We start from the raw sequence: 27886 nt of genomic DNA, 5'->3' as shown, positions 1-27886 counted from the left end.
ACTTTATCCATTCATCTCTTACAAATATCTAGGCTGATCCTAGATCTTGACTATTGTGAGTAATACAGTAATAAACACAGATGAGCAGATATCTCTGGTATGTTTAACCAAGTCTTTGGAGTTTATCTTCAGGAATGATGTAGTTGAGTCACATGCTAACTCAATTTGCAGTTTTTTAGGAACTTTCCTGGTGATTTCTATACCAGCAGTATGCAGTGGTTCAGCATTTGTCTTCCTTAATTTTCCTCTTCAGGACTCTAGGGTATAGGTAAGCACCAGCCAGCAAAGCATAGGACTTGTATTGGGGATTTGCAGGCAGGCATAGCAACGTGCTCAGCTGAATGGGGTTGGGAGGCTCATGAAGAACTGTTGAAGCCGTAGCTGAGTGTATTACCACCTTAAAGTTTCAAGTTTTGAGCAGTTTTAACGCTCCTCTAAAAATCACAGTTAGCATTAAATAGTAAGATAAGAATACTATAGCCATGTTATTTCTTTAGGTTTTATACTCATGTAAGTTGAAAGTTATAGGTAGAGAGTGTATGTTAGGATGGAAGCCCTTCTGTCAGCCATCACATCTATAAGATCTTGGATGGAGACTTGTCACACACACTCAGTGCTTGTCCTGACCAGAAATCAGGGAACATATTGCTTCCCTTTCCTTCATTATTTCAGGACTTGGGATTTCTAAATTACTTCAGAGTCATAAATGTTGTTATGTGTTGTTGTTGCTGCTGCTGCTGTTGCCTTACAGTCTTTCCCCCTGTAGCACTCACAGTTAGTTTTGCTATCTACTTTTGTAGCTCTCTGCTGATGGTACCTTTTGTTGCAGACAAGGAAGAAGATGAGGATGAAGGCTTGGGAGTGGATCTGTCTTTCATTGGTTCTCATGCTTTTGCTCGAATGGAAGGCGATATTGACAAGCAAAGAAAATTGATCCTCCAGGGACAGTTGTCCGAAGCTGCCCTGCAGAAGCAGCATCAAAGAAAGTAAGGCAGGCTTGCTCCGATAGTCAGATCGTGTGGGTCAGGACAGGGCTCTGGCACCTGCCATGCTCCTCTCTACACAGAGTTCCTTTTGTTTAACCTGAGCGATGGCTGAGTAGGAGGTCCTGTCCGCATTCTTTAGATTCAGAGCCGGAAGTTCAGTCAGTTAGCGTGGGGATGCGGGGATGCGGTGGTCAGATGCGTGTCTGCTTACAGAGCTCTTACCCCCACTGGGCTCTAACTGATGCGCCTTCATGTGGTCTAAGCACAGAAATTAGGAAGTGGGAAAGCACAAGGTTTCTGCCTGCCTTTTCCTTGCGTTAGTTTTCTTCGGCTGAAGAGTTTTATGTCTCCCCCACTTACCCTGTGTACCTTTGCATTCTGTTTTCCCCAAGTGTTTCTATGAATGCTTTTAAAACCATAGATGGAACTTTTCCCAAAGATTAATAGTAAAGATGGCTACTTTTCGATTTTTAAAAGAAAAGAAGTAAATTGTACATGGCTATCTATTCCCTCATTGGGCTGGTAAAGGATGGCAGGCCAGGCCGTGAGCATCAGAGTGACTGCAGAGTGGAACTCACCGTCAGAACTCAGCAGACTTCAGACCACAGGCCATAGCAGCTCTCTTCAGGCCTGGGCAAGCCTGTCTGTCTCACCCTTGCGCCTTGGCTGTGGCCCCTCCCGTTTGTTTCAGTTAGCGTCTTCTCTCCTTCAATCCTACCCATTCTCCAGGTTTCAGATGAAAGCAAATGCCCCTCAAACCTCACCTGCTGAATCTAGAACGCCTGCTTCTGCTGCTGTCCTTTCTCACAACGTGACACAGCATATCATACTGTTTACAGGGTGCTTCCGTAGTGCCGGTCTCCAGTCACAGAACGGAAGTTGGACTGGACATCTCAGCAGTCCCTTACAAACAGAAGTTTTATTTCCTTGAGTGCTTCCTATGATATTTGCATCACCTTCATCTCTGTCACCCTGCTGCACCCCTCCTCCTCTCCCTGAACCGCTTCCCAGGAAGCCCCTCCTCTTCTTTCCTGACTGTTCTGCTTTGTAGACCGCTGCGTATATAAGGTTGCCGCCATGAGCTTTGGGGGGAGGTTATTTACTGGATTCAGTTCAGCATAGCCGTGGTGACAGCCTTGAAGAAAATGGCTCCCTCTCCCTCAGCCAGAATTAAAATGTTCTGTTTCCTCAGTCCCAGATCTTCACTTTACTCTGATTTATTTGAGGAAAAAAAGCAGATTGACCACTAGAGGGAACCAGTGAACAAGTTTTCCAAAGGATGAACCAAATGACAGGCTGAGTAGTTTCTAAACAGAATTAGGTGCATCCTCTCTAGAGGGGAGCCTAGGAGAGAGGGGCAGCATTTGAGATGTAAATAAAATAATTAACAATAATTTCTAAACTTGGTCAAGGGCAGTGCCATCTAGCAAACATTTTTAAGTAGAGTGAGTGGATTCCTTTGCTAAACCATGGTGCTCTGACTCTGTATGTGCCTTTTAAAAATGTTCATGTCATGGCTTATGGGTTGTTCATGGTTCTCAAATCCTGAGACTGAAAAGCTGATAACTGTTAAGTTTATGATAGGACAGAGCTAGAAGCCAGTGCTCTGCAGTGCTTAAGATTGCAGGGTGGAGTTTAGAAAGTTATACTTCCGCTTTTCCGGAAGCAGGACTGTATCTCGCACACTGAATCCAGGTTCCCTTAAGCAGACCAGGACAGAGGGGCTTCAGCCCATTGTCTGTTAAGGAGATGTTTGATTAGTTATCATTTTCAATCCCTAAGCTCTCCTGTCACTGATAAGTTCTCATTGGCCCTGCCCTGCTGTGCCACATCACTGTCTGTGCAGCAGTTCTTCCTAACACCTGAGAAAGGAGACAAGTGCCCGAGGTCTTCTGTTGACCGGTCTCCACGTTTGGTCCACCGTGAGTGATTTGGTAGCATAAGGTAGAGTTGTTAGGAAGCAGACTAGCAACTTTTCAAAAATAGAGCTTTGAACGTCTTTAGATTATTTATTAACATGGGGAAAAGACATTAGAAAATGGGGAAGAGATAATCTTACTAAAATATTTTGTTTCCTTTCATTAGTTAGGATGGACACCCTGTGAAGCTAACGTCACTTCTCATACAAAGGCATCGTGCCATTGATTATTATGTACTCATTAAGTCTTTACTAACGTAGCCAGTGCTATGCTGGACTACATCTAGTAAAGCAGAGACTAGCAAGACAGAGCCTCGCACTGTGTGCACACACAAACGCTTGGCTTCATTTATAGTGAAGGACACAAAAAGACATGCCCGAGTGCAGGATGTGGCATCTGCACCAGGCCTGGAAAACCTTGCATTTCCATGTGGAGCAATGGGCTTTATCCAAATACATTAGTTATTGAACTTTTTAAAATTTTTATTTTTATTGAAAATATTCTTCTCACATAATACATCCCAACCACAGTCCCACACACACTCCTCCCAGCTCCTTCTTAACTCCCCTCTCTCCCAGATCCACTCTCCCTCCATTTCCTCTTCAGAACAGAGCCAGTCTCCAAGAGACAACAGCCAAACAGGACAAAAGATACGATAAGACAAGACAAAAGTCTTCATATTGAACAGGGCAGGGCATCCCAACTGAGGCTTTTCTTGTTCCATTTTTGTAGTAAGGAAAAATAAGAATATTCTTTAATTATATTGTTATGAATACTTGACGCTATAGCAAGGTATCTACATAATCTACTTACTGTGAGAATTTTTCAAGTCATGGCTGTATACACGTTTCCTCATTAGTGCACATTTATCAATGGTTTACGATTCTGCATGGTGCAGTGGCCTCTTAACTCTTTGTTATAATGAACCCTGAGTTCTTTGTGGTCAGAAAAAAACATTAAAAAATAGGTTCTATCTGTAAAAGTAACTTCCAGATGTTTGCTATAATCGTTATATCCTTTATTTATTTAGTTATAATCGCTGGTTATGCCAAGCAAGATCTGAAGACCTGTCTGATATTGCTTCTCTGAAAGCGTTATACCAAACAGGTGAGCTAAATGATCACTTATTCTTGCTAATTAGGATCTGACTCACTGTGCTGTGAGAGACTTGGTTTTCTCTGATTTTCTCTGTAAATACAGTGTTTTGTGCTGACATCAATAGGCTTTGGATATCACAATGTCTTAGTCAGGGTTTCTATTGCTGCACAAACATCATGACCAAGAAGCAAGTTGGGGAGGAAAGGGTTTATTCTGCTTATACTTCCACACAGCTGTTCATCACCAAATAAATCAGTACTGGAACTCAAGCAGGTGAGGAAGCAGGAGCTGATGCAGAGGCCATGGAGGGATGTTTCTTACTGGCTTGCTTCCCCTGGCTTGCTTGGCCTGCTCTCTTATAGAACCCAAGAGCACCAGCCCAGGGATGGTACCACCCACAAGGGGCCCTCCCCACTTGATCACTAATTGAGAAAATGCCTCACAGTTGGATCTTATGGAGGCACTTCCCCAACTGAAACTCCTTTCTCTGTGATAACTCCAGCCTGTGTCAAATTGACACACAAAACTAGCCAGTACAATTGACCCCTTGTCAACTTGACAGACAAATGCATCACTATTAAGCCTCAGCCCTTACTTTCTTCTTAATCCCCAAGATCTAAATTACTTTAAAAGTCCCACAGTCTTTACACATTAAAAGTTCAATCACTTCAAAATGTCCAATATCTTTAAAAATTCAAAGTCTCTCAACTGTGGGCTCCACTAAAATACTTTGTTCCTTCAAGAGGGAAACATATTAGGGCACAGTCACAACCAAAAGCAAAACTCAAACTCCAATGGTTCAATGTCTGGGATCCAACTCACGATCTTCTGGGCTCCTCCAAGGGCTTGGGTCACTTCTCCAGCTCTGCCCTTTGTAGCACACAGCTTGTCTTCTAGGCTCCAGCTGCCTGTATTCCACTGTTGCTGCTGTTCTTGGTGGTCATCACATGGTACTGGCATCTCCAAAATGCTGCTATCTTCCATTGTAATTAGGCTTCACCAATAGCCTCTCATAGGCTCTCTTCATGGTGACAAGCCTCTGCTCCTATGCATGACCCCTTCAAGTCCTGGGTCATCAATTGCAACTGAGGCTGCACCTTCACCAATGGCCTTCCGTGGCCTCTCACTGTACCAAGAGCCTCAGCTGCTCTTCATGACCCCTTCATGCCTTCAAAACCAGAACCACCTGGGTGACTTACACAGTACCAAGTCCAGCCACAGCACAAAATACAACTGTGGCTATCTCTAGAACACATTCTTTGTGCTCTCAGAAAACACTTCCCAGAAGATTTCACCTCAGTGATGCTGGTTTCTTCTTAATCACAGCTAATTTCTTAGCTCCAGCTAACCAGCATCAATAGTCCCAGTAACACAAAGGTTTGCTTTAGTGGTTCTGGTATCTTGTTACTCACAGATGATTATTCAGCCCCAGCTAAACAAAACCACAGAATCTTCACAATCAAAACATGGACACTGTAAGAGTCTTTAATCTTTCCTCTGAAATTTCATAAGCTAGGCCTCCATCTTCTGCACTGTTCTCAACATTATCTTCCAAGCTCCTACAGAACATTCCACAGAGCTCTTAACACCGAATGGATCATCTAGCCCAAAGTTCCAAAGTCCTTCCACAGTCCTCCCCAGAAAATGGTCAGGTTGTTACAGGAATACCCCACTACGCTGGTACCAGTTTGTCTTAGTCAGGGTTTCTAATCCTGCATAAACATCATGACCAAGAAGCAAGTTGGGGAGGAAAGGGTTTATTCTGCTTACACTTCTGCACAGCTGTTCATCACCAAAGAAGTCAGTACTGGAACTCAAGCAGGTCAGGAAACAGGAGCTGATGCAGAGGCCATGGAGGGATGTTTCTTACTGGCTTGCTTCCCCTGGCTTGCTTGGCCTGCTCTCTTATAGAACCCAAGAGCACCAGCCCAGGTACCACCCACAAGGGGCTCTCCCCCTTGATCACTAATTGAGAAAATGCCTCACAGTTGGATCTCATGGAGGCACTTCCCCAACTGAAACTCCTTTCTCTGTGATAACTCCAGCCTGTGTCAAGTTGACACACAAAACCAGACAGTACACACAAGGACGTTCGACATCCCATATCTACCTCTAGGATGTTCTTATGGGCTCACCAGTACCTGTTTCATTTTTTTCCCTGGGGCCTTTTCTGTTAGGATGTTTTCTGCATTGTCAGCATAAATTTCAAACCTTACAGCACTCTCCAGTCCCCCCTTCCTCCATTGGGTTTTGTTTCAGGCATTACCTGTTATTTTCAGTTGAGAGCTTTGATTTCCTGGGTCAGTAATATTATTAAACATTGTGTTGAGCTTAAACAAAGTGTTTATTTATTTAAAAAATAAGTGCATACATTATGCTGATTTAAAATCTTTAAACAATCTTGGTCCAGACTGTTCAAAAATCTCATAAGAAAATAAAGTATTTTCCTAACAATCAAAGAAATCTAATGCTATAATTTGAGAAGCGTGTGCACCTCATTTCTTATTGTTTGAATTCCTTTCTGTAGTCAAATACATAAAGTCAAGTTCATAAAAAGACCAGGACAAACCTTGGTCTTGTATTACAGTTCCTGGGTCCTGACTGCATCTCCTCTTTCAGGTGTAGATAATTGTGGCCGCACAGTGATGGTGGTAGTTGGAAGAAACATTCCTGTGACATTGATAGACATGGACAAGGTAAGTCATAAATGTTAGACTGCAAAGCAGGTGGGGGTAGGAAGGAAGAAGGGTATCGGATTGGTATCTAGGGTCTGCAGCCCGGGCGAAATGAGTTACAAGTGTGTAGACCAGCATCCCTGAAAATCAGTATGCATCATCTCTGGTTAGTTAGGGGTTGCTTGTCCTCTGTAGGAAAAACAGATACCAGATGGCTCTGATACTACTGCAGAAATGTGGCTATTCTCTTGGATATGATGTAATGACAAGCTTTTGGTTAGAAGTACCCTGCTTCTAAGTATACAGGCTTGATCTTTGAAAACAAAAAAAAAAGAAAAGAAAAATTAACACTTGAATATCTACTTAAAAAGCATATACCAGAGGTACAGTTTACCCAAGATAGCAAGAGTGTAATTCTATCATCCCTTCATATGGGGCCAGAAAACAGAAGTAGATGATCTTAAAAGAAAAAAATGGTTGGAAGTAAAGGAAGAAATTGTTCAACCTGACTAGTAATATGTAGAAGCAATTCAAAATGTCATTTCTCATCCTGAGAATTAGTGAGAACTTGTAAATAAGTATCATCAGCAGAGATGAATTGAAACTATAAAAGCTGTATTCATCGACCCAGTGATTCAATTCCTGAGACTTTCTAAGAAAATATTCCCAAGAGGAGATGTAGCTGTAAATCCTGTAACTGCTGAGTGTGAATTCCTCACTGGAGGGACAGTTGCGTCCAATAGCGAAACAGAGCTCCTCTGTCAGCATTCTTGGGGCAGCACTAAGTGAACTCAGTGCGTTGTTAAAAAACAACGGGGCAGAAAACGGGGCATGTTGGGGTACCTAGAACAGGCAGGGGGAGTGGATATGATACACTGGCTACGTATATGAAATTACCAAAGAATAGATCAAAGATATTCTATTAAAATGTTTATAAACATATATTCCCAAAAACATCAATTTCATTACAAAATAACTACCAAAAATAAGTTGTGACTGACCCACGTGTATTAGCCATGGTAAATAGCACACTTAAAACTGAGAAAGTACGTACAACATTACAACGTAAATTCCCAGTAGCTGATTATGGTAATACAAATGGAATGTTCTGGTTCTAAGGTGCTGGGGATGTAGCTCAGGTAACCTCCACAGGGCCCTGGGTTAAATCTCCAGAATGTGGGTAAGGGGAGTGGCCTGGGGGTGGGAGTGGGGTTAAAGTGAGTACAATAGAGAGGAGAGATGTGTCAATAGAAGTAAAAGGTAGAAGTCTTTCAAAAATGGTTCCTTTAGCAGTTAAGAGTGACTATATCTCTTCAAGAGGGCTGGAGTTTGATTTACAGCACTCACATTGGGTGACCCACAGTTGCCTATAACTCCATATGTTATAGAGGACTGTGATGCCACTGTGTGTGCTCCTACACACATGGTGTACACACACACACACACACACATGATTAAAAATCAAATAAATCTTTGTTTAATTCTTAAAAGGGGTTTTCTTGTCCTCCACAGCTTTTGCTTGTTGGCTAACACTATAAATAAGAGTAGAATAACTTAAAGATAGAGAATTTGAAGCCAAAAGGAGTGTCCCAAATTGCTTAAGTGTGATAGTAAAGAATGGATAGAAGGGACAAAGAGCTAGTCTGATAAGAGGAACAGTGGGAATATTAGGGATAAACTTATTCACAAAGAGGAAAGACTCATCTGGTAAGAATTTGTATGATTCTTTATGTAGCTATTTGTGTTCTTAATAGTCTGTGTGACATGCACTCTTACCATCAGTAGTATTCATCAGTAAGAACATATAACCCCTGCATTTGATTTTGGTAAGTACTTACATAGCATTCCAGGTATTATGATATGTCATTTTGCAATTAAAAAAAAATGAGACTTATTGTGAGGTTTAAACCAGGTAACATTTCAAAGCAACTGTTCTTAATGTCCTCTGCTGCCTACTGTGCCTGCAGTTTGGCCCTAATCCATGCTAATGCCAAGGACTCTGCTGAGGAGGAATTGGAAAACAGCCTGGGCGATTAATCCATTCAGTTGGTGTAGCTTAGCTCCCTCTTTGCGGTTGTTTTCAGCCAAACCACGGGGTCACATCAGCCCTGCTTGGGTTATATTTCTCATTTTGTTTTTAGTGTCTCTCTTAAATTTCTTAAAATAGGATCCATCCCTAACCGAACAGGGTCATATTAGATCATCCTCGAGTTCTAGAAGGATCACCCAGTGGGTTGCCAACCACCCACAAAGCCCTCCACTTTGCTCATTCAGATAAGCATTACAAGTGCTAAGAAAATGAGCTTCTGTGAGCGCATGGAAGGAGCCACTGGACACAGCGTGTGCTCTGTGGCTGGCCTGAGTCTGTCTGATCAAGAACGTAGAGATCTTGATGGAATGCAAACAGAAACTTCAAGAATTAAAGACTTAATTAAAATTATAAGAAGTACCAAATCTTAGTTCTAAATGTTTTGACATCATTGTCCTAGATAGGAGAAACCTGGTAGTTGATCCAAGAGCTCTTCCTGGTATTTGAAGAGTCATTTCAGAGGCCAAAGATTAATTATCCTCTTTCTTTTTTTTTTTTTTTTTTTTTGGCTTTTTTTTTTTATTTGATATAATTTATTTACATTTCAAATGATTTCCCCTTTTCTAGCCCCCCCCACTCCCCGTTTTTTTTTTTTTTTTTTTTTTTTTTGGCTTTTTTTTTATTTGATATAATTTATTTACATTTCAAATGATTTCCCCTTTTCTAGCCCCCCCCACTCCCCGAAAGTCCCGTAAGCCCCCTTCTCTTCCCCTGTCCTCCCTCCCACCCCTTCCCAGTTCCCCGTTCTGGTTTTGCCAAATACTGTTTCACTGAGTCTTTCCAGAACCAGGGACCACTCCTGCTTTCTTCTTGTATCTCATTTGATGTGTGGATTATGTTTTGGGTATTCCAGTTTTCTAGGTTAATAACCACTTATTAGTGAGTGCATACCATGATTTACCTTTTGAGTCTGGGTTACCTCACTTAGTATGATGTTCTCTAGCTCCATCCATTTGCCTAAGAATTTCATGAATTCATTGTTTCTAATGGCTGAATAGTACTCCATTGTGTAGATATACCACATTTTTTGTATCCACTCTTCTGTTGAGGGATACCTGGGTTCTTTCCAGCATCTGGCAATTATAAATAGGGCTGCTATGAACATAGTAGAGCATGTATCCTTATTACATGGTGGGGAATCCTCTGGGTATATGCCCAGGAGTGGTATAGCAGGATCTTCTGGAAGTGAGGTGCCCAGTTTTCGGAGGAACCGCCAGACTGCTTTCCAGAGTGGTTGTACCAATTTGCAGCCCCACCAGCAGTGGAGGAGTGTTCCTCTTTCTCCGCACCCTCTCCAACACCTGCTGTCTCCTGAATTTTTAATCTTAGCCATTCTGACTGGTGTAAGATGAAATCTTAGGGTTATCCTCTTTCTTAGAGCACTACAGAAAAGGACTGTGCCACAGCCTGTGAGAGTCCTCTAAAGTGAAGTCCGCTAAAGGCTGGGCTTCACCTTCTGAGAGAGCTTATTGTCACCAGCTGCTCTTCCCGGGGGCAACTCCAGGAAGTTGTAGGTTAATCTTAGGGGAGGGGCTCCCTGCAGAGTGAACTACTGTGATGTGTGTTTTCTTCTTTCTCTTAGGCCCTCTTGTACTTTATCCATGTAATGGATCACATCGCTGTGAAGGAATATGTATTGGTGTATTTTCACACACTGACCAGCGAATACAACCACTTGGACTCCGACTTCCTGAAGAAACTCTACGATGTTGTTGACATCAAGTTAGTTATTTTTGGAAATCACTGGGTTATTACATCTGTATTTTTAACACTAAGCAGTAGCAGACATTTGTAAATATTTTTGAAAGGATTTTTATGTGACAAAGGTTTTTATCATAGACATTAGAGACTAACTATTGGAGGCCCTGGTTTTGTAGTAAACTAAATACATTTGTAATCCCACTTTGACCACTTTGGAAGAGGTTTGGTGTCAAGCCCAGTCTTTGTGTATAAAATAATGGAAGTGCAGCCTTGGTTGCTATGGTGTGTTAATATAATACATACCTGAGTATACTTATAAATATTATTAACTTGATCCAGTAGCCAGTGAGTCTGTTGGGAGAGATACTAGTAGCAGGTTCAAGGAAACTTATCCCTGTGATTACAAATAAAAATAGAAACTGAACATAAACTCACAGGCAAAGGTTTTCATTGGAACAAGAAGAAGAGAAGCGAGAGGGAAGAAGACTGGTTTGGGGGACTCAGGCTATCCACTGACAGAGAAGCCAGGCATTTACTGGGGTTCAGGGGTGAATTTGAAGCTAGATTGGTCATGCAGACTGAACCTTTTTTGCTTTTAACATTTCTTCCTGTGGTTTAAGTGGACTTTCCCATAGAAGATCATCTGTTTTTGTCTCTGGAGATATCCTGACTCTACCCTGTACCTAGAGAAGCTTCTCCTGTGGCCAGGGATGAGGGGCAGACACATTCCACACGCTGTTAGCAAGGCTGACAAGGGACAAGAGAAACCTCGTGTATGATGGGCTTCATGGTACCGGGCCTGACCTTAGTGCCGTTCACTGTCCTTGTATCTTTTAATGTTTTCTATACTGGAAGCTGGAAGAAAAAAGCATTATTGGTCATTTATTGCCCAAGTTATCACAATTTTATATACAGAATTTAGGTTTAATAGACTACTGACTTGATTCTAGAAAATTATTTTCATGAAATTATGCTTCCCTTGCTATAAGAATTTTCTCGGTGATACATTTCCTATATAAACTGATTATTCTACCCTCTTGGTTGCTATTTTATTTGTAGCATCACACAATCTTTATTGGTTAGGTTGAAAAACCATTATACAGTTAGGGAACAAAGAAGGTAAATTACCATAAATTTCCATTGCCTTCCACCCACCATTAAATCTCATCTTAATTAGCAATACTAATGTTTTCATTAGCTAACACACTTAGTGTGCTTTAAAGTATTTTATGATGAATCTGGACTCCTGTATATCTACTCCTGCTTCTAGCTAGTCCTTCAACTGGCACAATCCTCAACTAGAATAATTCCGCTGCTAGTTCTCCAAAGTCCTTTACAATTGACATTTTATGACTCAGTGGTGATTATTAAACTAATAGACAACAAAAGCTTAAGTCATACCTGGAAAAGCTACAGGTTCTAGGCGTCTCCTCTTGGTCATCGGGTTGTCGGCACCTGGAGGTGGTACTGGTACTGTTCTCAGAACTGGGGAGCGACTAAGTACAAACTACAACGCTTCCATGGGCTTCCCCAGTCTGCAGTAACATAGCTATAGCTTGTACTTTCTAATTTTTATTACAATTTTAGTGATTTCAAGGTGACTTAATTATATATATTTGCGCTCAGAGACTCCATCACGGTATAAAAAATGCATCAGTTTTTTGAAAGTATGATCAATTTTGTTCTTCCTTGAGGTAGCTCTGTCACAGTAAGAGGCAGCAATTAGTACTTTCCTTTAAAATGGGCAGTTTAAATAATGAAATGTTCACTTAATTATTTTTGACATTTTACCCCAAATTCAGCATAATAACTCCTGCTGCTTTTAAGGTATTTTTTTCTCAGTGTGAATGTGTTTATATACTCAGGTAAACGTGCTGGTTGTCTGTCCTGATGAGTAGTTCTCATTGTTACTCATGCCGACTCTTTGTTTGTTTTGCTTAGATACAAGAGGAACTTGAAGGCTGTTTATTTCGTTCATCCAACATTCCGGTCAAAGGTGGGTGTTTGTGTTTTCACTAAGTCCCAGACTTACTTGGGCATGCTCAGGAGACTGTAGCTGCTGTTGGTTTACTGTTCTCATTGGCTGATCCATTGTTCCTCATGTCTGCTGTGTCTGCCTCTGGTATCCTTCTGAACAACCCTGTCAACCACAGCTTCCCAGTCTTTACCTTCTCAGACTTTTTTTTCTCTCATTAAGCCGTGCTGTTAGCCTAGAATTCACTCCCGCCCCCTGCTTATAGCTAACCCTTACTTGTCTTTCACGTCTCAGTTCAATAATCGCTTTCTGCGGGTCTGAGCCCTTGCTGCCTGAGCCTGTAGCTAGTGGATAGACCCTTCCACATCCTGTCACTTATGGTGTCATAGGTTTTGATCACTGTGATGATTTCATTCTAAGTACACATTTAATTTCCTGCCTTCGTGTGTGAACTTGTGAGGGCCTGAATATAGCTATTTTGCTCACAACTATTTCTTTAGTAATTGCTCCTTCACCTTCACCTCATCAAGAAATCTAGCCCTTATATGGTCTAAAAATGTCATATTTCTTGCTTCCTACGTCCAGTCATGCCCACACCCCACCTCTCCAACCATTCTAGTAAATGCCTACTGTAACTGATAGCCTCTTACTCTTTCATCATGCCTGCCCATAAAACTCAGATGAGAGAAAGTCTCTGTTTACTATGCAAAACCTTCATGGAGAAATCATAGTGCTCTCCGGTTTGGAGTCCTGTTTGGACCGATAGGCTTCACTACTGTAGCTGTTCACAGGGATAAAGTGTCTCAGGTAGCACTTCATTCTCCACAAGCTCCATTTTACTAGCCCCTCCTCCACAGATCACTTTGCTTCACCCAGTTCGGTAAGAATCTCTATACCTACCCCTCTTTACCCTGTCACCTGCCACCTGTGGCTTTCCTTTTCAGTGTCTTAAAAAAGTGTTCCTTCCTAACCAAGGACAGTTTCCCTACCTGTGCTCCAGTTTCCATGGTAGTAATAACTAACAGGGCTATCAATTGTTTTAAGCATTTCCTCCATATAGTTTCTTCCTACATTATCTTTGCTTATAAAGAGTGGCATTCCCATTTGCAGGCAAGGGGACTGTATTATAGAACATTCCAAATCTCTTTAAAGAAATTAGCATCTTTTTCAAGTGGGACCACTTAACTGGATCTAAAGCACCAACTTACTTCTTCTCACCGTCTTTCCTTCATTTTCCTCAGATTCATGTCACATCACACCCAGGATAAAGGATCACCTCTTAAATGTGCTACGCCTGTCACTTAATATAGTACACCTTCCTGTCTTCATGTTACCTGTCTTGGTTTATTTGAAGCTAACTTTGCCTTGTTTCTTTCCTGCTTGCAGCTGCCCCTTCTCTGCTGCCTTTTGTATAGACTTCCTCTGCTAATCCTTTGAGCCTTAGTTTTCCTAAGTCCCCCGTCCTCACCTTCCATTTTGTACCTTATTCCTCCCAGTGTCTACCAACCCTTCAAAACACGTGCAATGCTTCATGCTGTGTTTGGGGCAGTCATAAGCCTAACTTTAAGAAGCAGGGTTTCAGGGGGCCCAGGTTCTAATCTCCCAGTCTCGTTTGCTATCTCAGGTAAGTGGCGTTATCCTTTATACTGTAAGAATAATGCCTACCTCACAGTGCACTCAGAAAAGTGAAGCGAGCACATCTAAAATTCCTAAAACAGTTCTCCACACAGACATTCACGTATGTCAGCTAACACTGCCGTCATCTTGGAATTGCTTCACACAGGCATCAGTTCAATGTGGGCTGCTGTACAGGCTGCAAACCAGGGCCATTGTGCCGTGTTGCCGTGATCTTTTGGAATGGGAAAATGAGAGAGTAAGGTCCATATATAATAACATCCCATTTTTAGTAAATCAGAACTATGAGTGGGATGTTTCTAAAAGGGAGATAAAATTAAGAAATTATAAAACCATCACTGCTCTGCCTTTCTTCCATTCTGCTCACATCGTTCCCAAGCCATTCTGCCCAACATGCTATTACATTATTGCTTGTTAACTTACTTTTTCTTCAATGATGCTTACTGGTAGAAGACAGGCTAACAAAACTTAAGCCCTGGGAGAATATTTGGCTGCAACATGCAAACTGTAATTTCTTGGCTTATGTCCTATGACCCTATATTCTTGGCTTTGCATTTTTTTTAGTAATTAGGTGGGAAAAAAATCTCTAGCATTAGCTGAAATACCTGAATTATGCTTTCCAAAAAGTGTTAGTTTTTTCAAGTTTTTTATCGTAGTAAATACTAAACAACTAAAGTAAACCTTAATGTGTATTTTTGTAGCTGATGCTATAAACAATTGAAAATTTAAAACTAAGCCATAATGGAAATGGGGGAGGGGAAGAAGCAGTGTTCTTGGGTCTTCCCAAACAGGGAACTTTTAACAGACCTTCTACTTTGGTCTGCTTTGAATAATTTTTGGGGGCCGACACCTGTGGAATCTAAAGGGAAGACATGATGAGAGAGATTGCCAGGTTGTGCTTCTCTTCTGCAGATTGTATGCTCAAGGTCTGCCTGTGTTTCCCAGCGCTGCCTGCTACCCCTTTTCCACCAACACCCCACTAATGTCAATATAGAATAGCTCACTAAAGAGTTGTCCCATTAAACAATTGGATAGCAACCTTTAAAAAAAAATCATTCAAATGTAACTTCATTATGTAGATGGAGTAACTGAGCCCCAGAAAGAAGGGGTTATGAAGGAGTAGTGTTAAAGGAAGTCACTTGGTAATTCTTTGAGCAAACACTGTGCTCCGCCTAGACAGACATGCGCATCTGACTGAATATGATGTGGTTCTTCATTACAGAGCTCTCAGAGTAGAGCATCAGCTGATACAATCCAGGATGTTCATGGTTATGCAGTAGGATGAAGGAACAGGTGCAGACGAACCGTTTAAAAGCCTTTTGCAGCTTTGGATAGAGGTGGGCCAAGGAAATTTTCAGTTAGGATAACAGTCAGTTAAAGATTCGAGGATAAAGATGTCTGAGCTGAAGCAGGACAGAAAAAGATTTGATGTGTAATTTCCCACACATCATCTCAGTTCCACAAATTTGTGTTTTTTAAGCTACTTGCATAGAATAGATATTTCCTTGGGGCATTCAATACACGTAGCAAGTTTGCCTTAGGTAGTTATTGTTATTTGTTTGTTTGATTGTTTTAATTTAGCTACTTTTTTGGCATCTACGCCTTTAGAAAGAAGGTTAATACACAGTTACTGTTGCACAGGAGACACCAATATGGGGTTAATTTCTATACATCATCCCTTTATAGCTACTAAAGTTTACCAGCTATGTCTGTGATAAGTTTTCAAATTGGTAACTAGAAATTTTTCCTAATCTAGTTTATAGAAGTTTGTTTGGAGAAAAGGGTATGTGATAGCATGTGTTTAAATATGTTGATTTTGATATGTAATTCCTTTACTGTTCAAACTGCTTGATTCTAATTTTGCATCATGTCTCTCCTACTCCCTATCAACCCCTTCCAATAAACTTTAAACCCGGAGAGGAAGGAGAATCCAGATAGTCATATGGAAGTTTGAGCTATAGATTAGCCGTCAGTCACATAGCAGACATAAATAGTGGCCCAGGATACAAAGGCCATCATAAAATAGGTCTTAAGGTACATACATCCTTTCACAAGTGCCTGGAACACAGCTGGGGACTTCACTCGAGGAACCAGAGAGATTGCAGAAAGGACTGTGACGGAGAGATACTAGGAAGTGGGACTAGCTCTCAGGTCGCTGCAAGTGAGATTTAAACAGGAGAATAGAAGAATCCTAGAAGGGACAGCTTAGAGCAGTATGTAAGGAACAGGAAATGACTGACCCCTGTCCCGATTTGGAAGCTAACATAGGATTTACGTAGTGATAACCTAGTTCAGTGTTGGCTGTTATGTGTTTTACCTTACAAGTAAGTTTGAAGGAAGTATGTCTCATGAGGAGCTTGAGAGATGTCAGAGGTTTGGAAGAGGTGTTGAAGAATGTGAGTGTGTACCAAAGATAAATTAATAAAAATGATGCATGAATGGAAAGTGGCCACACAACGTGGCTGTGATCTACCCAGGACTTTAACACTGTTTTGGAGAATATTCTGCAGTCCACTGAAAGCCCATGTGCATCTGCTACCATCTTTGGTAAATGGGGATAGCAACATCACACCTACTTCATTGGGCTGTTGTGTAACCTGTTGATAAGAATTCAGATATATAAGTTGTAGCTATTACCTACCTTGGTATCAAAAGTACCACTAGCTACCAAAAACTTTGTTTTTTTAAGTTAAGTGACTTAAACAAAGGTGAGACACAGTGGCTATCTGCCTTTAAAACAATCAAAGCATGTAAACTAAAGATGATGGTGCTCGCTCCCTCCCTCTCTCTCTCTCTCCCTCCCTCCTTCCCTCCCTCCCTCCCTCCCCCCCTCTCTCTCTTTTGGATTTGGTTTTTTGGAGACAGGGTTTCTCTGTATAGCCCTGGTTGTCCTGGAACTCACTCTGTAGACCAGGCTGGCCTTGAACTCAGAAATCCACCTGCCTCTGCCTCCCAGAGTGCTGGGATTACGGGCATGCGCCGCCACCACCACCCGGCCGCTTTCTCATACATGTATATAATTCACTTAGACCATCTTCAGTCCCTATCATTTTTCTCAGCCTTCCACTCCCATCTCCACTGTCTCTCTTCTTTCCAGTAGCCACCTTCTACCCTAATGTCTTTTTGTCCCCTCTCTATATGGATTCTACATATGAGAGAAAACACATAATGGTGAATTTTCAATCTGGCTTATTTTCCTTGTAAACAATTTTCTTCTTTATAGCCAAAGAAAAGTCCATTGTATATGTGTACACACACACACACACACACACACACACACACACTATTTTGATTGTCTTCAACAGAAACCATATGGCAGTTATCAAGTGAAAATATTGTAGTTTCAAATTATTGGAAACAAATAAAAATAACTTTACAGTCTCTTAACCTACTGTACCAAAACATTCATTATTGTGTCAAATAATGCAGAAGCCTTTTATTCAGGCAGTATATTTTAATCATATTCTTTTCCCCTCCCTCTCCCAGATCATCCCTGTCTGCCTAATCTTGTGTTCCTGTCTTACTCCTTCATTCCCTCCCTCCCCCTCTCCGGCATCAAATATTAAAGCAAAGGACAATCAAACAAAAAATAACAAGAAGTGCACAGAGCCATGGAGTCCATTTTGTGCTGGCCAATTGCTCTTAGACATGGGGCCGGTGCTGGAGTGCTAGGCACCCAGCGGCCTCCATTTCTTCTTTCCCAGCAGCTATGGACCGCACACAGCTCAGTCAGCAGGCAGAAGCATGTGCTGTCAGAATGCTGTGCACATAGGTGTCTCTCTGGACACATGCGCTGTGAAACAGCCTCCTCCTTCTAGCCTAATGAGGATACTGTTCTTTCTTTTTTATAAATGTCCCTTGTAGTCTACGAAACTATTATGCAACTTACTAATGAACTACAAACTGTACTTTTAAAAAAAAACATGTTACTGTACTATTTCAAATATTTTGAAATTACAGTTTTAACTAGGACACAATTTCAGAATTGTTAATATTCTTAATGATGGCTCCTGGCTTAAATTGTTTTCTCTCCTATTAATCAGGTCTCAACATGGTTTTTCACCACCTTTTCTGTCTCAGGACTGAAAGACAAGGTCCACCACGTCGACAGCCTGCAGCAGCTCTTCTCTGCCATATCACCAGAACAGATAGACTTTCCTCCTTTTGTCCTGGAATATGACGCCAGGGTGAGTGCCTGCCCTCCTTCTCCTGGTGTAGTGTGTGGGTGTGCTACAGCAGTGGCTGTAAGCATGTGGGTGTGTCACAGAGCGGCGGGTGTGAGCACGTGAGTGTGTTACATGCTACCTGCATAACAAGGAGGCTGTCTCGCAAAGCTTTTGTCCCATTACACGTAGATTCAGTCCCTTGTGTTCTATATGCTGAGACAACTTACAGTACACAACAGCCCCCTGTGAGTATGTTTTTGTAAGCGTCCTGCAGAGCAGCGCCATGAGCTTTGGGATAATCATTTAGCATTTTTTCACACAATAATCTTAGGAAAAGTCCTTGTCCCAGGAGGGCTTTCCCCAAATCAACATTTTAGCAAAAAAAAAAAAAAAAAAAAAAATCCCAGTCATGAATTTAAAGCTAGTCCTTAGTCATGTGGACAGTTTCTGTCACATCAAAGACGTTTCTTAAGATTGGAGGCTTCATAGCTATATGAACAGCCAGACTGGCTGGTGTCCCCTTGCAGCATTGACGTAAGTTGGTAGCCTCTGCCCTGTTACAAGTCCCATTTTCTTAATGCTTTAGTCATGTTTTCAATGTATCTACCACGTTAGTGGCATTATTTGCAGGTACATTCATAGATCTGTTCTGAAGCATTAATCTCACAACTTCTACTGAACTTCATTGCAGTTCTATTGTGTGTATTCACAGCGTCACCTTTATAATATTTTTTCTTAATTGAGACTCTTGGCCAGAAGTTAGCCAAGCAACTTCTCTAACTGTGGCTGATTCCGTATCTTTGGGCATGGCATACTGCGCTTTAAGTATTCTCCCCTAATTATTGGGCAACATGTACATTTCTCTCTAAGGTTTCTCCAACTTCAGCGATGACTTCTGCTCCCCTATGTGGAAAGCAGAGTATTTACTGTGCCTAATAGCTAATAGAATTTCACATTTGGCTGTTGTATAGAAAGCATTTGGAACATCTGGATTATAGAACAAAGGTTATACAGTATATGGCCTGGGAGGAAGCCCCATCCATCTGAATTTACTTGAATATGCTGAAGTCAGAACTGACCCCCTTATTTACCTTTGAACTATATCTGTCATGCTTGAATTAATAGCAGGAAATGTAACAGACACGAAAGAACATTCAATACCCAGAATTTGAGTAACATTTCAAAGCTACTATCTAGATATATCATTTTTCTCTACAAATACAGAAAGATTACTCCACCAGACTCACTTGCTTTTCCCTAGGTGTTTTTAGTTTTCTGTTGTTTTGAATATCAAAAAGAATACATTGGCAGAATCAGTAAAAAGAAAGTTTAACTTCTAAACTAACCATTGACTCATTAAATCATCTCTCTCTGCCTGAGGTAGAGTTTCTCAGAATGCAGATCCTATACCCTCTGTCTATGAAGACAGGACAGAAATAAAAATGAGGATTCCAGTGCGAGGAGACGGTGCTCTGGGACAGGCAGAGAGCTTGTCACGGCATACCGCCACTGTGCGTGCAGCGCTGTACGCGGTACGCGGCAGTCAGTGGGGAGGGCTCTGCAAGGGAGGGCTGCCATTACATCCAGTACAGAGACGAGGGTGGAGAGAGCGGAGAACAAGATAAAGAGAGAGGCAAGTCTGCGGGAAGGCTTCAGCCTCAGCTGTCCGTCCGGAGAGCAGCCATGTTGCTGAGGGTGGTGGCTAGGGTTTCAAGAGAGGAGCGGCCATCTTTGAAGTCTTAAGTAGCTATGGGAGACGAAGCAGAAAGCAAGTACTTTTGGGGGCTGGTGTTCCCATTGCCCCAGAGACACAATGCAGGGGAAAGCCTTGAGGAACTCGGGGAAGGTTCAGGTCATATGTTTATGACACAGTATTGTATGGGATATGTAACAGAGGTGGTTCGATACTGATTTGTAAGGGAAATGATACAGTAGAACAAAGGTGGCATACTTTATTATGTGTAGTTGTGTCTTACACTGGGTAGCACAAAATAGGTCCTTTATTTGGTAAAGGACTGAATTGGTGTTGATTTGTATCACATTTCAGTGGACTTGAAAGAGTTTCTAAGACTTGTCATTTAGAAAGCCAACAGTTTCTTTGAAAAGTAGTTGAAAGGTGATTTTTATCTAGATAGAAATGATACCAAGGCAGCCTCCACAGAAAAGCAAATCAGCACTTACAAATAAAATCCATGTATGCCATCTGCCTGCTGAGGATTCGTTACATTACTGTGATTGTTTCCAGAAACAGAGAAGCTCAGCAGTCTCCTGTGGAGTGTGAAGTGAACACAGGAAGCTGTTTCATGCCATCGCATATCAGATATGTGTCTCCCGTTTGCCACAAATCATTGCAGAGATGAAAATCTTTGGAAGAGAGCATAGGATAGTAACAAGAGACCTTGCAGCAGTAAAGGATTTCCTCTGGTGTTCAGAATAGATTTCTCTTTGGGATATGTTTTTCAGGGCATTCATTTCTGCATATTAAAAATACAGAACTGACTGCTTAGATAGCAGGTTATAATAGACGGGCTAAAATGCACAATGTGTATTTCCCCCAAGGCTCCAGAAATGTAGCCAATTCTGAGATCTGCCCCCCTCCCCACCGCCACACACACACACACACACACACACACATACACACACCCTACTACTTGGTCAAATTTGTTTATTATCAGAAAGTCTCTTAGGTGTCCTTTTGAGTTCCTGGTTATGACACCAGGGTCTGCTCCTGCTCAGAGCATGTGCTCAGAAGAACAACTGAGTGAGCTTCCGCTCATTTCTGCTCTGATGAGGTTGGCTTGTCTACCAGGCTAACAACAGGTCTAGCCTGTGGTCCCTGGAACTGTAAGGTGAACGCCATGGAGCAGGTTGCTTCCTGCTTCTCCCTCCTCACTCCGGCCTTTGTCTTATGGTAATGGTAAGCATTTTCTGTTTGTGGTTTACTGAAAAACAAGCTCTTTACCAAAGAAATACTTTTCCTAAAAATGAGATTCCAGTCTTACATCTCATAAACCTAATCTAGGATCCTCCTATCATAAAGTTAACTGCCTTGTTTTTATCACGGCTACCGAAGTGGGGGCCAAAGAATCTCTCCTGACACTAGTTCTGTTGCTTTCTACATTTGACATTAAGTTCCTGGGATTTAATTCCCTATCTTGACGTGGAACTAAATGGCCTGAGAACTGTAATTGTTACAAGTCTTGCCACTTGGGCATGTCATGAAGATGCCTGCTGCCAAACAGTGACAGCTACTAAATTCTTAAGAAACCATTTTTATTGTTCCATAACTAAACTAAGATTCAGCAATAGGAAGGTAACACCATCTAACAAGAGTCCAGTCAAGATAGAGGTTTCTTTAAATTTGGGATCAGCCAGTTACTTGTGAGGTACTTTAGTTGAACTATATAATCTTCATTTTTGTCAATAAGATGAGAATGTAGCCTGTTTCCTGGTATCACGTGAGAACTTAAAGGGACAGTGAAGACAAGGTGCCTATAACTAGTCCAGCTACACTGTACAGAGCACTGTAACAGTCCAGGGTTCAGTAGGTGACATTGTTATTAAAGCACATTACCAGTCTTGCAGCTTCTCCTACTTTACACCAGCTCTGTCCGACACGCTCCAGGGGACAGGGGACTCAGGTTGCTGCACACTGCATGCACACTAGCCATCTCAAATGTATTTTTCCATTTATTAGAAGCCCCTTTCTTTGGCACACCTCATTAGTTCGTGTTGTTACGTAACGTTCTCATATTTTTTCTCTACACAGGAAAATGGGCCTTATTTTGCATCTTATCCTCCATCACCTGATTTGTGACCTGCCGCCTTCTCAGTGCTTCTTGGTTGCAGGATTCCATTTCACCACAACTCACCACCTATTGGAGTGATGTTCATTTTTGCTGTACAGATCCAGAGAGCTTTTGTCCCCTCCTCTCTGGTATTTTTTTATTGACTATATATTTTCTGGCACATAAACAATCTAAAACTGGTAGGCCATTCTGAACTGCATACATTTTAAATTTGTATATTTATATCAAATGGAAATGCTCATTTTTAGAGCATTAATGGAAACTGGGGATCAACTTTTGAGTGTCTTCAGTTTTCTAAAGGACGCTGGACTCTGTCACATGGGCCACCAACGTTGCTCACGTCATCGCTTACAGTGCACGCTTCCGGACTCTGTTACACAGGCCACCACTGTTGTTCATAGCATCTCTTAAACAGTGCACGCTCTCTTTGTGTATTTAAGTGTTTCTCAAAATATATAGAACCAATGTATGCTGAACGGATGCATTGTTCCCTCAGATCCTGGCTTTAATACCATTTACATTTTATACAGACGATCTGATTATAATATAGAATTGCCAATGACCAAGAATATTGAAATGTGTCTGATCAAACTGTAAAAACCTTCAACAAAACATAGAATTGGCAAATTGTTGGCACAAGGTAAGGCTGAGCTGTAAGTGCTTCTTGGATTACCTACTTTGTTCCTATCAATACTGTTTTGATTCAGACTGTGGAGAACATGAAGACTGTATCTTCAACTCTTCTCTATAATCATGTGACTAGTCTCTTTATCAAAAGAATGTTTGTGCTACCAGCACTCCTAAGTAAAGAACATTGCGCAGGAACCCATCCCTGACCACACTGCCGTCTTCTCAGAGTCATAATTGATTGCCCTGGTTGGTTCAGTATCGCTTGAGTCGCCTACATCACTATGGTGGGAGTATGTAACAGTGCACAAATCCAAGGACCAGAAAATTCACCTTTCACAAAACATTTGCCATTCAAGCTCTGTGTGTGCCTTAGTGAGTGAAATTTAGAATTATACAACCTACCTCAGAGGTAACATAAAGATAGCATTTAGATCGAACTTGGCTGTTCCAGGATGCAGAGGATTGAAGGAAGTAGGGTGCAGTAGAGTGTCTTCATTTAGTTCTCGATGGGTTAATGGGAATAAATATATGTAAAGGAATTCTGTAAGGGGCTCTATGGTCTTTAGCACCTTTTGAGTGACTGAGTGGTGTTTGGAGGGTGGGTCACACACACACCACACACACACACACACACACACACACACACACACACACACACACACAAAATCCCACCCAGACCCTCTGACCACTTCCTGCTTTGTCCAGATTTCCTTTTGGCTCTCCTACAGTGCTGCCATTTAGCAAGAAACATCTGTTAATCATTTTAAAGATTTCTTCTTGAATTAAGGTCAAAGCATTATTGTTTCCATGTGAGTGTCTTTATAGTCTTTGGTGCCCTCACCCACCCACCTCCATCCCCTTCACTGTAGCATGCTTGTTTGCAGCTCAGAGGAGAAAAAGTAAGAGCTGAAAGAGATAGTAAAACAGGGACCCAGTCCACTGCCTAAACACTCGATGGCAAAGCTGGGCCCTGTCAGCTCTCCCAGGGACCCAGCCCACTGCCTAAGCACTCTTCAGGAGAGGGAAAGAAGCATGCTTCTCTTCATCTTTAAGAGGGAGCCCTCCCAGTGATCATTTTATGTTTCTTGGATAGGTGTCCTTGTTAGATAGGTATAACAAAGCCACTGCTAGTTCTGTCTACCCACACTGTCCGTACTTCCTGGTATGTTCTAGGTCATCAGGCAACCAGTCAGATGTCAGGTGTAAACTTACTTTCATTACCTCTTTTAACCCTCTCATCCTCACAATGTCTGGTATTTTAAATTCCTCCCATACAGCAATTAATGTGTCATTTGATCGGAAGCATTGCTTAGTAGAAGCAGCTATAGCACCTGCTCTACCAGTGCTGAACTTAGCTGCTAAGAACCAACATCTGGACTAACCCATTGCCGCCCTGTATAATAGAAGCTGCATGCTACCTTGCTATTTGACAAGCAGAAGAAAATTTATATGAACAATGTCTGTGTATTTTTTTTCAGACAGACTCACACTCAGGCTGGCCCCAGACTTGTGACCCTCTGTCTCAATCTCTAAAGTGCTAGGATTGTAAATATATGCTGTGATACCCAGATCTGTGCAAGTTGCAATATATTGTATGCAATATTTTTGAAGGAATATTTTTTTCATACCTGTAAGAATCTGTATTTACTGATATTCTAGCCTAATTGATACAATTGAAGTGTAAAGGTGGTGAAAGGCTATAGAGCAGTGTGTGTAAGGATGACTAGAGAAAGGTAAAGGCCAGTGTGGGGTTGTTCATGCTTTCATAATTGTCTAAAGTGCCATGGGTTGTTTCTTAGAGGGGAGGCAGGTGGCCTTAGTATTGAAATAAGTAAGTGACCTGTCATGTACATGCATTCTGTCAAAGGTTTGGATAGCCTGGAGAACACAAGAGGGTTTCCAGAATGTATCAGAGAATAATGGGGTGACTGAGTGGTGATCCCTAAGATCTGGTGTTAACCCAGATCACCAACAAGTCTTTAGTCCATTTAAACCTTGATTGTGCCAAGCACTAGCTGATTTGCTAAAGGCACAACCTAGAAATTACTAGCTTATTGACTGATAGGCAAACAGGATAGAATTTGTAATGGAAGTCCATTTCCCTCAGCACATACTTTTCTGACTCACACATATCCAATATTCTGGATCATAAAATGACCTCTTGAGAGGGGTTGAGTGTACTAGATTGTTATGGCAGTGGCTTATTGTTAAAAGTTTCTTTACTGTGTCTCTCTGGTTTCATTGTGAGATGGTCTATTATATTTGCTTTTTCAGAGGACTCCATTTGTAGTATTTTTAAGAGCAATCAGGATTTTTTTTTCTTATCTAGGAAGCCCCTAGATCAAAGGAACATATATAAGGAAATGGTTGTAAATATGTGTGTGTTTGTTTGTTTGTTTGTTTTATTAAATTTCAGAAAGTCTAAAAGAAATAAAGTATCCTTCCAAAGAAGGGTAAGTATAACAACCCTAGCAAAAGAAAAAAGAAGTCTGCCTATGTCTTCCTGGGCTTTTATTTGTTTTTATTGAAAAGTAGAACTGGGGTTATAACTCCATAGTAGAGCAGTCATGCAACACACACAGAGCCTGGATTCTACCCCCAGCACCAGGAAAATAAATAAATATTGAGAAATTAATGATTTTAGTTTTTCCTTTGTAACAATTATCAGGAAAGTGATAAAATATAGTATTCAACACAAGCTAAAAATCATTATCTTCCTAATATGTGTGCATGCACAGTTTCAGCTGGTTGGCTCATAAATAAGAATTTCAAAAGTTGGATAAAGAAAAACTCTGGCTGTGGAACCCCTGCATTGTAGTATTAAAGACCAAAAGTGCTACAAGGTAGCTTGGAGACTTCTCTGACTGGACTTAAGGGACTTTCCAGAGTCTCTACCCCCCCCCCCCCCACAGACCACTACCCCACCTCGGGTACTAGATATTGACCCCAGAGGCTGGCATGCTGGCCAAGCACTACACTACTGAGCAGTACTGCCAGCCTTACTGTTCTCATAGGCATCGTAAGCAACATATGGGACAATGTGTTTGCTGTACTACCTCTGATGCCGCCTCCCAGCTTAGTTCTGGGTTTGTAATTGCATGAAACCTTAAATCTGGAGACTCACTGTGGAAGTCGATAAAGACCCAAGATCAACACAGCATACACTTTGGTTCCTGGAAAGATGCTCCCCTCCCCCTGCTATATCTTCATAGAGACAAGGGAGGTCATCACTCACTCTCATTGTCTTAACCTGCTCAAGTGCCACCGTCACATGTGAGATTAGAGTTTTAACACAATTGGAGTGAGGTGCATATGTATGTATGATTTAAGTCATGTTCTAAACCCAGAGGTGATAAGAGTTTCTAAATAGATTTAATAAATGTGTATAAGCAGATTTATGCATGTGTGTATGCATATAAATGTAGATAATCTGCTTGCATATTCTTTGACTATGACTTGTGTGATTCATGTGTAAAGACAGAGCACTCAAAGTGTTGGCGCTTTAACTTAAACAGGTGCTATTATGGTCTTGTGATATCAGTGGCTCTCATAAATATCAGTAACTTTTTTTCTATATTTCTAAGATCAGCTGCTGGATTCAAGAGAATATTCTCTACATGAATTATACTAATAAATCATAACTGTTGAGTATGGTCAATAATGGCCCAAACAGTAGAGATAGCATTCATATCATAAGACTTTGAGTATGCAGTTATTTCCACTGAGCCAGGACTAGTTTACACCAGATCACTCTTGCTAAAACATCAAGAGCTTACCATATATAAATGATTTTTTATTGCTGTTGGCCAAAGAATGCTTAAAACCATTTTAACAGGATCTTAAAACTTATTTGTTGAGAATGCTACTGTGAACACTCTTGCCTTTTTAAATGTTTTAGCTCTTCCTATGCAGTAGTTGGGTCCCCTTCAGATTAGGCCTCAGTCTTTACAAATATTGCCTGTGAAGGCCAGTAGTGAAAATTACTGTGTATTGAATCAACAGGAGAACTTTGTTATTTGTTTTATCATCATCATTACTATTACTGTGTTCTTCCTTAGTATAGCTTTTATTGCATTTGTGCTTTGATAGTTTCACACATGTATTAAAGTGCATTCTGGTTACTGTAGCCCAGTCCCCAATTGCTGTCCCACCCTCCCTCTCCCTCTCCCTCTCCCTCTCCCTCCCCCTCCCTCCCCCCCTCTCTCTCTCTCCTGTCTGTCTCTCCCCTAGCCCCCTTCCCCCGAGTTTCACTGGGGTCTTCTTTGAGACCATGGATTTGGAACTGTTTACTGTAGTCTGGTGGGCTCCTTGGTAAGTATAGAACTTAAGACAATGACTGCCTGTCCCATAGGATCTCCCTCTCCCTCTCCCTCTCCCTCTCCCTCTCCCTCTCCCTCTCCCTCTCCCTCTCTCTCTCCTGTCTGTCTCTCCCCTAGCCCCCTTCCCCTGAGTTTCACTGGGGTCATCTTTGAGACCATGGATTTGGAGCTGTTTACTGTAGTCTGGTGGGCTCCTTGGTAAGTATAGAACTTAAGACGATGACTGCCCGTCCCATAGCATCTTAGCTCCTCAGTTTTCACTTTTTGTATTTATATATCTAAATTATATTCATAAACATAAAATTAGTTACATCTCTTATGCATAGATAAAGCCAAATCAAGTTCAGAGATTTGGCAGAGATATAGATAGTAGTAAAGTTTTAAAATAATGTTAACAAATATGGTAGGTAAGCCGTTTTGTCGCTGGTCATGTGTGATGTCATCTCCATCCCCAGATATGTCCTTCCCTAGGATATCAACCCGTTTTATGTAATTGAACACAGAATGATTGAAAATTTTTATCTTAAATTTTGTTTTCTCACACATTTATTACAAAGTTAGTGTTTTTTTTATAGATAAGGAAATAAGTAAATAATTGTTGCTGTATTGATACTTAGACAAAAAAAAAATTTTTTTTCATTTAAGGATTGTCATGCCAAGCCATTAGGAGCAGAGCATTCAGTCTGCACATCATTGCTTTGTTACATGGTTAGTAGCTGTCTGACTCTTCTGTCACTGATAAAATGCTCTGACAAAAGCAACGTAAAGGAGAAAGGGCTTTTGTAGCTCACAGTTTGGGCTATAATCTGTCACAGCAGAGGAAGCAGAGCAGCAGAGCTTAAAGCAGCGGGTTGCATCTCCATGATCAGGAAACATGAATGTAT

General features: G+C 41.4%; 1 protein-coding gene across 2 annotated transcripts in view; it reads left to right on the top strand.

The window, feature by feature from the left end:
* Gdap2 (ganglioside induced differentiation associated protein 2) overlaps window positions 1–22894 on the top strand; it is a 45988-nt gene extending 23094 nt beyond the window's left edge. The window contains exons 8-14 of one of the 2 annotated variants that reach the window (XM_052179646.1): window positions 830–986; window positions 3936–4012; window positions 6623–6699; window positions 10350–10489; window positions 12410–12464; window positions 18122–18265; window positions 22014–22894. In XM_052179646.1, the coding sequence (XP_052035606.1) occupies window positions 830–986; window positions 3936–4012; window positions 6623–6699; window positions 10350–10489; window positions 12410–12464; window positions 18122–18265; window positions 22014–22061 (698 nt within the window). In that variant the 3' untranslated portion in view covers window positions 22062–22894. Of the gene's footprint in view, window positions 1–829; window positions 987–3935; window positions 4013–6622; window positions 6700–10349; window positions 10490–12409; window positions 12465–18121; window positions 18266–22013 lie in introns of those variants that run through there. The other variant, XM_052179647.1, reaches the window with a different exon arrangement.
* Window positions 22895–27886: the final 4992 nt, after the last annotated feature.

Source organism: Apodemus sylvaticus, chromosome 4, assembly GCF_947179515.1.
Source record: "Apodemus sylvaticus chromosome 4, mApoSyl1.1, whole genome shotgun sequence".
Lineage (NCBI taxonomy): Eukaryota > Metazoa > Chordata > Mammalia > Rodentia > Muridae > Apodemus > Apodemus sylvaticus.
This window is presented reverse-complemented; position numbering and strand designations above follow the sequence as displayed.